General features: G+C 37.0%; 1 protein-coding gene across 1 annotated transcript in view; it reads left to right on the top strand.

Moving 5' to 3' along the window:
* The window catches only part of RNF180 (ring finger protein 180), a 60,367-nt gene extending 52,655 nt beyond the window's left edge, over nt 1-7,712 (top strand). The window contains exon 6 of the mRNA XM_062513679.1: nt 7,510-7,712. Coding sequence (XP_062369663.1) covers nt 7,510-7,712 — 203 coding nt within the window. The remainder of the gene's footprint in view (nt 1-7,509) is intronic.
* Nucleotides 7,713-14,575: the final 6,863 nt, after the last annotated feature.

Raw genomic sequence — 14,575 nt, 5'->3', positions numbered from 1 at the left:
ATGAGCATTCACAGTAAAGACAAGAAACTATGACATATTTTTTCCCAATGTTATTGTATACTTTTTCGGTCATCTCTTATTATATAATAAGACTGCCTATAAATAGTGTTTGCCTGTCTATATATTGTGAGGTAGTAGTCTGTAAAAACAGAGCCTAAAGAGATTTAAGTAGTAGGGAGGGAAGAATGAAACTAGAGGGAGCAGATGCCATTACAGCAATGTGACACAAAACAGATGCAGAGTTTTGTGATGATAATTTAGCAAGAGCTGCTGGCAGCTGAAATACAGTATTTGGTCATCTGGGAAGATGATGTACAGAAATGTTTAGTGATAAAATGTAGGAACAATAGGAGAGAGATGAATTGTGTTGATGATGAGTAAGCAATTAGATGAAGAGAGAGTGGAAGATAAACAGAAAGTAAATTAGAAATAAGACGAAAACTCATTGATTTAAAATATTATGAATACTTTTAAATTTTTTTCATATAGATTATTGATGCACATAGCACAGAAAATTAAATACCTCAAGCTGCTGTTTGAAATTCCCTGGTTTGCACTGTCTGCATTGTCATGGCAAAGAGAGAAGTTGTCCCCAAGTTAAATTTGCTGTTAAGATACTTTTAAGGAAATGTGAACAAAAGTGATTTCAACACCCTGTCTTAAAGCCAAATGTATGAAATTACCAGAACTGTAATTTGTGTGTCATCAATATACATGTATAAGTCTTACCTTTAAAATCAAAGGAAGACATTTTATGGTCTAGAAAGTATGCAACCTATGCATTCAGATCTCTGACATGCATAAGACCATGCAGCTTCATTCCTTGGTATCAGTCCTCAGCTGTTATGTAATAACCTGACTGTTTGATACTTTTTGTGTTATGGTTTAGGGGAAGAAAGAAAAAGCAAAAAAAAAGCAAACAGGTAATTCACTTAGTTACTTAAAAAAAAAATCTGCTCGCTGAGTGTCTTCCAAAATTCCTTCGACTCTTCCAAAGCCAAGTGACTTTTACACTGTTACTTGTGCATTAATTACTCCAATTTTAGTATGCATCCTAGCAGTTAAGCTAGCTAAGTGGCTTCTATTTGTGAGTATTGATAATTATAGAATAATCACTGATGATTATGTTTTCTGTGATAATAATCATATACTGAGCTTGTTTTTTAAGGTCATTATGCTTTCCCATAGTCCTCTCATTTCTTGATTCCTTTATTCTCAGGAAAATAAGCAGCCCAAGACAAAAATTATGAGTTTTTCTACTTTTTTCTTTGAATTTGTGAGAGGGACCAGACATAGTTGTTATTGAATAATTCTCCTAAATTAGGTAAACATTTCTTATTTAATAAATGAGTGAGATTTTTAGTTATGCAGAATAGCCAATGTAAAATGTGTATGTGTGCATTTAAATGTGGCTGTATGGATTTTGGCATTAATTTTTAAACTTCCTCATTTTCTTTTCCAACAATCTGCTTATTTGCCACAATATACAAGCTAACTTCATGGGTTCATATTTTAATTGGTAAAAGCTGAATTATTAGCTATAAAATAGCAAAAGGTAACTGCCTTCAGACTTCTTATTTCTTTACTTGCTTAGTATTCTGAACATCATTGTTAGCTGGTAAAGAGATATTTTCTCTTAGAATTCAAACTAATAGTAGGAATGTGCAAAAAAATTCACTTACAAATAATTCTCACTGAAATCTGTCAAGTTGTATTTGAGTTGAAAAAGATCTTTTATTTATTTCCAATCCAGAGTAAAACTGTCAAATCTCTTTATCAAGTGAAAATAATTGTAATTGTCATGCAATGCAATTTCAGTATTTCACAGAGGAAAAACTTCAAATTACAAGCTGCCTGCACTCTGTCCTAAAGGCCTGAGAGATGTTAATTTAAGGGATTAACCATAAATAATCCAAAGAAATCCTAAATTCAAGTATGGCTTTTATGTATTGATTTGTATTTAATAATGTTAAATTCTGGGTTTATTTTGTTTACACATCTTTGTAGAAAAACTCTGAGATTAGCTACCAAAAAAATATTGTACTTATAAATTTGAACATAATATGGTAAATTAGAGCAGTATGAAATAAATATTTTTAAGAACTGTCATTGTTACAGGAACTTCTATTAATTTTTTTGGTTTGGGTTTTTCTATCCTTTCCATTTTGTTTATGTCTGGTTCATTTTGGTATATTCTCTTCCCAGATCCATGTAGGATTTATAAAGTTTCAGGACAGGGGAGGCTATTCTTAGATATAAATGCAATAGTTTTGCTTATAGCAGACAGCAAGAAGCACTGCTTGCTTGATGCTTGATTCTGTAGGACTGAAGTTTTTACAAGCTTTTTGTTTAGACAAATGAAACATACGTTAGTGACAGTTCCACATTTTAGGATTTCTGCATAGTTTTGTCTGTAGCATGTTGTTCTTCTTTTAATGTTAAATGCCTTATGAAAGTCACAAAAAAACAGACATCTAGCTGTAACAGTGATTCCCAGCTCTCCCTTGTGTAATGAAGTCTTGTGTCCCATATGAAAGGCTTCAGGACATGGCTTTTTCAGATTTTCACAGTAACCCGTTGCTCATCTATACTCTTTTAGACAGGGTTCTTTGGCACCTTTAAAGAGCAGTTACTCTGTGTTCCTCACTGAATTGCCTGCGTGCAACTGATGTGTTCATGTGCAGAGGGCATCTCTATCATATGCACAGTGAGTTTAAGAAGTCACATTTTTAAGCATGCACAAATTACATCTTAAACATGATTTACCTCTCTGAGACTGTGATAGAATTCAATACTTAAACCAAAACCCCAGCAAAAGTCTGTAACAGGTAAGAAGACAACATAGTGAATGTAAAAATTATTTCAGGGAAGGAAAGTACATTTTTACATTAAGTACATTTTACATCCAGGTTTTCTAAAGCCAAACAGCATCAGAAAGTACGACCTGGATTTTGGGGATGGAAAAGAAATGAAGAGATGTTTCAGCTATCATGTAAGTTTAGTCATGAATATAAGGTGCTGGCAGCCAGTGAGAGCCCACAGGTGAAATCAGAAGGGCAAGAGCAGAGAAATATGCAAAGTTTGCAGAGAGAAAGCGAGAGGAAGGCAAGAGCAGGATAGTGAGGTAGGTTTGGAAAGATCATTTTTCTGTGGAAAAGGCCTTGGAAAGTGATAGCAGAAGGTTTAACATAGGAAAGCTGAAGGTTCTGGTGTGAATCCTGGAGAAATAAGAGTTTGTAATTTGGTATGTCTCTCTCTGGAAAAAAAATCTTCTGAGACAACAGGTGTGTGGAACTGAAATACTGAGCCAAGAGGATGGTGAGGTTCAAGCTTTTCATACAGAAGAAGTGGATCTCTGATCTGAGAAAGATGGTGGTTGCATTGAATGGCCTTGGCTTGGGGAAGGACTGGATACTTTGGGAACTTGAGTTTCAGTGGAGTGCTTGAGGCTGCGTTAGAGCTTGGAGCACAAGATGAGAAATCAATGGGACATGCCTGCAGTCAGTCACACAGGATAAGTGCTATGCTATCATAAACCTCTCTGCAATATCTGATTCAGCTATTACGTTAGTATGACCAGAATATAATGCCTCTTGATGTGCTTACGGGAGAAAGCAGGCATTTGTGAAGAAGTTTGGGATGATACCTCATTTGTGAAAGCATGAAAACAACCTGTATACTTGAAAAAATATAGAATACTTGGAAATTTTGTTCTTTCTTCCATGCTGTCATCAAGTCTGCAGGTGACAACAAATTGGTAGACTCAGTGGTGGGGCTGCTATTCAGGAGAACAAGAAGTTGGAGAAATGCAGATGCTTCATCAGACAAAGACCCTTTTGCCAGGTACCTAAAAAGAAAAACAGACCCAAGTAGGAGATGGAAAATATAGTGTAAAGAGCATGTAGCAAGCCAAATTGAGACCTTGTCAGAATGCCAAAGTGGTCTGCGTAGCTCAGAACATTCATATGTGATTTGGGAAAGTGATACATATACAGTTGGTAAAATTTATAGTGATATTAAAGTATTCACTTCACTGATGATAGTAAATATGAATTTGACAGCTAAGAATTCATCAGGCCTGCAGAGAACAACAAAGTTAAGGACAGATTGATAGACTCGGCACAGGGCTACCATTCAGAGATAAGCTTAGACAAGCTGTAGAAACGTTCTGGAAGGACTCTGAAGTTCAATAAGGACAAGTGCTGAGACCTGGACCTGGGAAGGAAGAGCCCCTGGCAATGAGAAAGGTTGGACACTGAAAGCCTCGGGACAGATCTCTGGAAAGAGCCTGGGCACCCTGATGGAGAACAAGCTGTGTGTGAGCTGGAAGTGTGCCCTGGCAGTGGAGAAGGCTAGCAGCATCCTGGGCATTGTGAACAGGGGCATGATGTATGACAACCTGTAGATTAAGCTTTTATCCCTAGTGCTCAACACACCACATCTAAAATCCTGCAGTTCTACCTTCCTCTCCCATACAGGGAAGATGGCAGTAGACTGGAGCAGGTTTATCAGAGCGACCCAGGTTTCGCTGGGATGCTCAGAGGCCTGGAAGGGGAGGCTGTGGGAACTGACTTCTTCAGTCTGGGGAAGGATAGCCTTTGGGGAGGATCTCCAGCCAGCCTTATCATACCTACATGGAGACCACTAAGAGGACAGACCAGCTGTTCACAGCGATGCATGGCAAGAGGATGAACATTAAGCGATATGAAAAGTTCAGACTGCAAGTAAGGAAAACACTTTCACTATGAGTACAGTCAGGAGCTGGAGCAGGTGCCCACTAAGGAATTATGCATCTCCGTAATGCATGATATTCACACTGTGATGTGCTGTAAATTAGATATTGCCATTTAAAAAAAGACATTTGGATAATACTGGGATTAATTTACTAAAAACATTTAATGCACAGGCACAATAAAAAAGTAAGCAGGAATTATTAAAATTATAACAAAATGGAAAACATTATGTCATTTTGTAGATTTGTGGTGGTCCCACAACTCAGATTTTGCATATAATTTTAGATTACATCATCTCAGAGAAAGATAAAGCAGGGAGAAGCATAATGTGGAAAGGATAGTCTGAAGTATAGAAGCTTTTTCCATACAAAGGAAACTCAAAATTTCTTTTGTTTGGAAAGCATATGAGAGAAGACAGATACAGGAGATCTGTAAAATTATGAATGGCATAAAGATGTTTTAGGAAAGATTAGTCACTATCTCTCAGAGGCATTCTTGTGTTAGCAATAATATCAAACATAATAGAGCACAAAAATTGATGCTGTGAGGTCAGATGTCCACATTTGTATGTGAGGCAACTTGCAGTCCCAAGGGCTAAATGCCCATTAGTGGTTGAAGCATGTTACTGGAACACTTTTGAGCTCTAAGAGCTCATCTTCTGTTTCTAGTTTAACCTGAAAGGAAAACAATTTATTTACTTCAAAACTACATCATCAAGGGTCACAAAATGCAGTAAATTGAGTCAATGTGAGATCTGGTTCAAAAGCATGCGGACATATATGTAATGCAGTTTTAACACATTGTTCTGAAAACAGGTTCCAAAGATCTGGCGCACTAAGCTGCCAGGTGCTGCGAGGGCACATATGGGAAGGTCTGAGTCTGTACTTACATTTTTTCTCACAGTCTTTCAATAACTCTATTTTTTCTACTGCAGAAAGAAGAGATTTTGCCAAAATTATGTACTTTGGTACGTCTGATAACCTCAGAACACTTGTTCATATGTAATTTAATTTTCATGAGCACGTATAATGTAAATGGTTATTGTAGCTTACACATTATTCATTTGGGGGCAGTTTTAGAGTAAAATTTTCTATCTGATGCCTTGTATTTTCAAGTTTTAAAAAATTAGGTCAATTTATAAAATTGGGAGACTTTTAATTTTTTGTAGTTTTGTTTTGTGTTTTGCTTCAACAGAAGGTTGCAAAGTACTTCAACAGAAGGTTGAAAAGTGCAATTGATGTGTCTACTGATGCTGTAGTGAAAATCTTTCTTGGTTTCCACTCTTTGGTGCATATAAAAGTGTGATTTGCACACAACATTGTTTTTGTTATCTAGTAACAGGTTCCCACTAACAGTCTGCCAGACTCTTCTAGCACTGTGCATGCATATTCATGTGATTTGAGTAGACGTTCTTGTTTGGCATATAGCAACACAGACATGTGCAAGAAAGTTAAATAAAATTCATTTTTTTCACAAATACAAGCCCATGTACAAATTATTTAGGGACTGTATTATTTGGTGACTGAAATCATGTATTGTAGGATTTTTTTTAAGAAGTAGAAAATATATTAGAAGTCATTAGATGCTCCCTTGGGTCTTCTGTTTCATAATTCAAACCCCTACTCCATCTTGCTGTTTAGTTTTTAGGAACTCTACAGTTCTCAGCTTTTATCTACAGATGGCGAAGGAATGTGGTTTATTTCTACTCTAGCTGGAGATAGACATCTGAAGGTATTTTTCTTGTCAGAATTTATTAAAGAATACAAAATGCATCATAAAAATTGCTCACTACATGAAAAGAGAGCAAAATCCAGAGTGCAACTGTCCTTTATCAGAACAGAATAGATTTTCTGCCTTTGCACCACAGGTCCCAGGCTCTTTCTAGTGCCACAGTCTACTGTCTGACACAGCTGCACAGACTCTTCTCTAATCTCACATCTTGACACAGGGAAGACCTATGCTTCTACAGTACCTCTCTTGCTACATGGAGAAGTATGGGGAACAATGAAGAGGACAGACCTTTTGGCAGGACCCCACATTCAGACCGTTTTGTAGTCACAGGATTTTTACTTCCACTTGACTTGTTTGCATCTGCCTACATATTTTTAAGGTGTTATCAGCATACAAGAAATGATTTAAAAATTTAATTTTAACCTGGTATGCATTATATTAAACATAATGAACATCATATTAAAGCGAACACAATTTATTTGGAAGACAGTTTTGAAAAAGAATCTCAGATTCTAGAAATAGGAATTCAAAAACAATTCAGCTGTTGAATTATGTATGTACAAATCTGGATATGTTTTGATTACCGAAGAATTCAGATGAGTAGACCTAGGGAAGCCAGCCTAACTAATTACTGAATAGATTAATTACAGTATGTGGAGCTTTTCACTTCTAGATCACTGAGTCAAACTCAGTGAAAAAAGGCACCAAAAGTAAGGTGTTCATACATGTGGATAACATAAGACAGCATTACTTTATTATGGTAGAGAATTCCAGATCCAAATAAACAAACAAACATTTTCTTTTCTGGAGATGGAACACAGAGTTACTTTATAAGTAACAGAGTGTTACTCTTTAAATGTTACAAAATCAATTCCACAGATAGCTTCTTGTTGGACAAAGTGATGAAATAGCAGTGAGGTGTGAGATTTCCTGCTTCTATTTGTCTTTTTGATAACCGGAGGAAGGAGTGTTAACATTTTTTTTTTTTTTGCTAGTCAGTCTGTTTCCTTTTAAAAAGATTTTTATATCCTAGTCTGTTTTTCAGCAGGTTTTCGAAGGCACTCAAACACTGCAACAAGGAGGCATTTTCCACATGCTGCTCACAGGATGGACTATATGGACTTCGAGGATGATAGCCGTGGATGGCGGTTTGATATGGATATGGTCATCATCTACATTTATTCAGTCAACTGGATAATAGGATTTATTGTTTTATGTTTCCTTTGTTATTTCTTTTTCCCTCTTTAGGCTGTAGAAATAACAGTTAAAGAACATGGCAGTCATGTGAACCAAAAAATTATTAATAGATAAATATTGAAAAAGGTAAGATGTTTGATACTGCATTTTTATCATTCAGAATTAGAATAGACTGCATCAAGCACGTTGTGAAGCTGTTTGATACTTCTGCTATACATGACAAAGTACTTGAGCTTGGTTACAAATATAATGTGAAATCCACATCATACTTCATTCAGTGGGAGTTTTGCCTTTGGGAGATTTTGATGGGAAAAGAATTTACCCCTAATTTATAAAATTATTGATCTGTAGAAGTACTCTGAGTTTTTAGGGGAGGTCTGTGTACTAAAAAAGAATGTCATGCATAGAGTAACTTAGGGGCTTGACTCTGTGTTGACACACTTTGATCACTCATTGGTGCTTGAATTCCTCATACTTAAAAGCACTAAAGATGCTTTCCATTTTTACTGAGACCTGTTGGGAGCAGAAGCAGTGCTATATCATGCATTATATAGACATTCATCAGAGCTATTTCAGTGGCATGATCCAAATCCTGGAAAATTTTGACAACTGATAGACCTGTCAGCATTCCACTGTGGATAGTTTGAGCCTATTAACCACAAAGAAAAATTATACTGCAGTGTGCTGCCAGTTCATCTTTTCAGCAGATAGCAATCAAAAAGAATCAACTAACAACCACCGGTTCTGCACAATAAGAGGACCGCTTTTTGTGCAGATTCCCAGAGTAGCACTGTACCTTTTTTACCCATTCACATGAGTGCATTTGGATCCAGCAAGACAACTAATGGAGGGCAAGCAGCAGGCCTGCCAGCTATGATGCTGTGAGACACTGACCAAATGAATACTGGACACAGAAGTATTCTCCAGTGTAAGAAATCGGTATCATTATTAAATTGCTGTAATAATTGAGGATACTTTTAAATGTGGGCTCTCCAGGACTTTAGGTCTCGTGGGAGAGTACATAAGCGGGCACAGTATTTATTTGCACCTTTCTTATGAAATGATTCTAAAGCACTTTATGGTTATTCTATATATAGATTGATGAGTTACCATACCAAACTGTTTCCAGACTTGTTCAACAATCATTCCAGACTTGCTGCTTTTCACGATATTTTAAAGTGAAAGAGCATCTATTAAATTATAGTAAAAGATACTAGAAACAAATGTGGGAATCAGGTGGTGAAGAATGGAACAAGGTAGTTTAGGGCTTTACTTTTCAGGACCCTACAAATAAATTTTTATTTCTAGTGGCATGACTCTCCAAAGTACACTGTATTTTCATCTAGAAAAGCATGTGAGTGTAGTTACATTGTCCCTCTAGTATCAGAATTTGTGTGGGAGACCTGTGGTTTTTCAGTAGGTGGTGTACTCCCCTGTTCTAGCAGAGAACAAGGAGAAAAGTTGTGGAAGATGCCATCTGCCAAATGTGATGGAATGAAATCAGAGTTTTATTAGGCATGAGCTTATATTCCTTTACTGGAGCAGCTCCAGCATGGTCAGCATCTTACAGGCTATGAAGGGATCAGGACCAGGAACTTTCACCAAATCTGAAAACCAGCAGTAAATCAACTACTAATATTAAGTTTTCTGACTGGCTGCATAAAACAATCTTCTCAAGAACATATGAGTAGGATTAAAAATTATGAGTATAACTACATTGATTAGTCCAATTAATCTCTGCATTTTTTAATATATGCAAATTTAAAGAGGTGTAAGAACTGAAATTCTCCATCACCACATAGTCGTGGTTTTGACAAAAATGCATTTGTGTAATGATAATAATCTACTTTGTCTCTGCCTAAAAGTGACTAGCTCTATTATTAGTGGCATTAAGCATAATGCTTTAAAAGCTTTAAGGCTGTAATAAAACATTTGATGGAAGTATTTTAAAAGCTAGGGGGTGTAAGTCATAGGTTCCTGTTTGGCTACATGCAGATGTGTGGGTGTGTATGCTAAAATATTATCCGTTAAACAGTTCTCTCATATATACCAGGACTGGCATTCTAACTATGATTTTTGTTTGCCTCTCTAAACTTATGAAATTACTGCTTATATGTCAGAAAAGGGAGGGACCAGCTCACCTCTTGAGACAAAATTGCTTATATCTCAAAAAACCTAAAATAAAAAAATGTCATGAAAAATTATTGACATAGTCTGAAATTTAATTAATAATGTCAGTTCTTCTATTAGTTATGTCAGTTATATTTTTTAAACCAGGATGTCTGATAAAGCAATATCTTTCAGTAAATATTCAAAAATATATTGAGACACAAGTAATATAGATGCTAACTAGTTATATAAGAAAAAGTTACATCATTTTTAACAGCATGTTACCATGGTTTTATTTGAAAAAGGGCCACAAATAAGAGTAAAACTCCAATCATATATTGGCCTCTTTGTGCATTTTCGACAACGATTGATAGCTGAGAGTGGCTACATTTGTCTAAAGTTGGTAGGTCTCACAATTCTGCAGGACATTTCCAATTATTTGCCTTTCTTCAAGGCCTAAACTGTTTCTTAAACAATATTGTTTAACTGTATTGTTTATAGTTGTTATTAATTCCCAAGGAAGATTATTTTTAAATTATTAAAAATGTACATAATGAAGACTACTCCAAAACATCTAAAAAGCTATAGAGTGGAAATGCACATTTTTTGTCATATATTGGGTTTTTTTGAGATACATACTTTTGTAAAAATGCAGTAACAAATCAGAGGCTCAAATTTGGTTTTCCTTGAAGTCTGCTGTAAATGCAGTTAATATCTCTTGGAGCAAGAGCAGGTCCTTTGTAGGATAGTTTCTGGTTAAACTGATCCTGATCAGCAAGCGTGTATTTCTTAACTATCATAGTGTTAAAATGTTTACAATAAAATTTGAGTTGATTTTAATATTTTGCAGTCATTTCACAAGTTTTTGCTTGGTGTAATTATTTTTTTTTCACTCACTGTCTTCTGTGATATCTCTTTTGTTTCTGCTTTGGGTGCAGCAAAGGTTGGCTGAATATTTCACTAGAGGGATTAACTCTTCTTGTATTAGCAGCCTTTTATTTGTTTCAGTACTTTCCAGGCAGCTGTTGTCAGAAATCATCTTGGGGTATGGTCCAGATCTTAACACATTCTGATAATGAAGAATTCTCAGTAGTGGTGCTGTTAGTCAAGACCTTTAAGCTGTTGGAGACAGGAATCCAGGATAAGACTTAGGTTTCACTTTTACAGGAAAAGGAATTTCATGCCTACTCAGAAGTGTGTGAGGTTTTTTTTTGTCCAGCAGTGGGTATTAGCTCCCCTGCTTGCCAAAGATTCAGTCATCTTGCTTATCTCATGAGACAATTCTTTAAAACAACCTCCCAAACAATAGCTGGTCAGGGATCAGCTGCTATGAAGCATAAGTCATGTCTTTTGCCTGCCTACAGAAACTCAGATACAAGTTAAGCTTTTTCCAGTATTCTACATACACACCTCATGTTTTTGTCACATGTCAACAACAGCCTCAGTGATACTGAGATGGAAAAGAAGGAAGAACAGGGTTTAGGTACATTTTGTCATTTTTAGAGAAAATTATTGCTGATAACATGAAAGTCTGGGAGTAAGATTAGCTATTGTAGCTATTATCTGACAAGTAACTGTCTTCATGGTGTGTAGTGTTGCTTTTGTGGATGTGTTTTCAGCATCTTTTGTTCTTTGCAATCATGACACCATTATAACTATGAGATGCACACTCTCCTCTGGGTAATTCCAGGTCACAGATTAACAGAATAGAAAGGCAGGACATCAAGAGCATCTGCTGGTGTTCACCCCCATACACAGGCAAAGGCTATGAGGAAGGATGTTTTGGATTGCTCTGGATCTGGAGCAAGACACCAAGCTTTCCTTAGAGATGCTTTTCATTTGGCTGAAAGTTCTAAGACAGACAGTAATAGCATAAGGACATAAAGATCACAGTTTTCTGTCTCAAACACAGTTACCAGTGAAAGACTTTGCCATAAGCATAAGAATGATAAGCATAGAATGGAGTGACAGGATGGCCTAACTCCAAGCCTGCAAGGTCTAGTTAGCACATCCTGGGTAATCCAGACAGAAATTCTCACCATGACAATGTGTGTCAAGAGGCTGCTGTTCCTATGTTTATCAGTGTTCAAACAAAGATCCTGATCAGCAGGTTATGGGAGAACTGGCATCTGCAACCACCAGAGCCCCCCTCCCCTAGGTAGGGATACCTGAAACTTGTACTGTGAATTAAGACACCATGAGGAATACTTGAAACAAGAAAAAGGTGGTACTATTGTTTGAGTGTTATCTCAGGCCTAGGGAGAGGTAAACAAAGCTGGAGAAGACAAATGTATAAGTGGTAATGGCTGAATTTATGGGCCACAAGGAAAGCCAACTCACCAACAGTGCTGACGTCAGCTCAGTGAAAAGTAATTCTGGCAGGCAGAGATTGCAGCCACCAACTCACAACCCAGAGGATGACTGAATGTGGGACTAATCAGCATTAGAAATGAGGGAATCATTTAACCAATAGAATAAGAGAACTGTGTAGCCTATAACCATTCATTCCTTTGCTTACAAAAATGTATAAATACTGAAAACTTGAATTACCTCAGAACCCCTACCACCAAGACCCCCTGGGTAAAGCAGGACCAAAAGGACACTGCTGGATCCATGGGTGGTAACTATCTTCTGTTCTCTCTCTTGCTCTCTCTTTTTCTTCTCACTTTCTCTCTCCCCCGCTCTCTTTCACTCTCATATTTTTGTTAAATAAAATCCGTACCATTGACTTTGGTCTCATTTGCACCTTAGTTCCGGCCAAGGCTTCTCTCAGTAATAGGATCCTTAACAAACTGTGAGGTGGATTTAAAACTGGCTGAACTGTCAAGATCGTAGTGCTGTGATTAGTGGCACAAAGTCTACCTGGAGGCAAGTAGCTATTGGTGTACCCTAGAGAACAAGCTTGGGTCCTATCTTGTTCATCATCTTCATTAATGACCTGGACTTTGGGGCAGAGCATACCCTCAGCAAGCTACAGAGGACAAAATAGGAAGATGTGAATACACCAGAGGATTGTGCTGCTGTCCAGTAGAACTTTGACTGGCTGGTGAAATGGACTGACAGGAACATCATGCTGTTCAACAAGAGCAGCCTTGCACCTTGGAACAGCTTCAATATATGCAGGAGGTCACCCAGTTAGAAGGCAGCTCTACAGAAGTGAACCTGAGGGTCCCGGTAGATTTCAAATTGAATATGATCCAGCAATGCTTCCTTGTATTAGCTTAATAAAATTAAGCTTAAATTAAAGTTAAAAATAACTTAATACTAATCTATTTAATTTTCTCCATAATTTTCAAGATTTTCAAACATTTTCTTTGGTTGAAATATTTCTACATTTCTGGTGAGGCACTAAAATGTAGACCTATTTGAAAGTACTTTCTGCCATTACACTCTGGAAGTTTAACCATAAAATGTAATGGATAATTGAGGACATTTAACTTTTCACTTGATTACTTGTATTTTTACACTTTTTTTTACTGTTTAAAAAAGTTCCTAAAAGAAGTCTGAGGGTATGTATAATCCCATATTTTGGTTTCACTACAATTATTTTATTACAGACAAATCGTACATGACAAACTTCATCTCTGATGAACACTGCAGAAAATGTACTGAATAAGCCGACAAATTTGATCAGAGGAGCACTTCTGGACAAGTCTGACACTGGAAAAAAGTCTTAGGGCTTGTTTCTCAAGGAAAGACTCTCATCAGGACAAAGTTATATAGGAGACCAAATGCATTTGTCCTTTGAGTGCTGTGCAGGGCACTTTCTAGTCTCCCCTGGCACTTTGGGGTGCTCAATTGAGCAGGTGTCTTAAAACAAGTCCTCAGGAGTTATACAGGGCATCTGATGACACACATTGATTTTGCTTTTCTGCTTCATTAAAAGATACCCCAACATTCCCAGGTGTCTTAAGGTATTTTGGTTTACCTATGACTGCTGGAATCTATCCAAAGAAGGCAAGATGATGTGCTGTTCTTTTTCATTGCTATTTGCCCTCTGAGGCTGCTCTTCTATTTCAATCTGTTGGTTTTGCTAAGGCATGACATACCCCTATTCCCATAGGTGGGAATCTGTAACCTGGCTTACTCTACAGCCTTTAATGAAAGTTGTGCCATACATTAATGGAAGGAAAATATATAGGCATGAAAAAGAGGAGCAAAATACCTTGTTGTACTGGATATAAATAAAACCTCAAGATCTTTTCAGAGGGACTATGTCCCTGTAAAAAAGATACCAGGAGCCAGAGTATGGTTGGTTCTTGCAAGAAAGCAACCTTGAAGGTGTAAAATAGCAGATAAGCAAAGGACATCAAAGCAACTGCTTCCGGGGAGGTACTGAATAGCAGTGCTGGGTTGCAGTGCCAGGTACTGGATGCATGCCCTTCAGCCTGGCTTAATAAAAGCAGATCAGTGTTAACAGCACAAGATTATTTTACTGACCACTGCCTAGAAAACAACTGACTGTTCCCTCAGTTCTGTTTGAGGCTGGTAGGAACAGAAGAATGGCTTATGAACCTGTTTGCTTGTTGTTTCTGTGAAGATGAAATCCTTCAAGGTCTTGGCTCAGCCTGTCTAGACCTGATCTTCTTAAGGGCTCTTTACACATTGAACCTTGGTCAGGAAGGTATGCTGCTTCATTCAGGATAGTTCATGATACATGGAAATGTTACTGAAAAGGCCCCACAGGATTGTTTGAAATTTAAAATATATCTGTTAGCGCTTCTTGTAATACTGTAGCAGCAATGTCTAAGTGTGCGCTTATCTAACTAGTTTCTGAGTTTAAAAAATATTCTGGAACCCAATAC

This window comes from Cinclus cinclus, chromosome Z (genome assembly GCF_963662255.1).
Source record: "Cinclus cinclus chromosome Z, bCinCin1.1, whole genome shotgun sequence".
NCBI lineage: Eukaryota > Metazoa > Chordata > Aves > Passeriformes > Cinclidae > Cinclus > Cinclus cinclus.
This window is presented reverse-complemented; position numbering and strand designations above follow the sequence as displayed.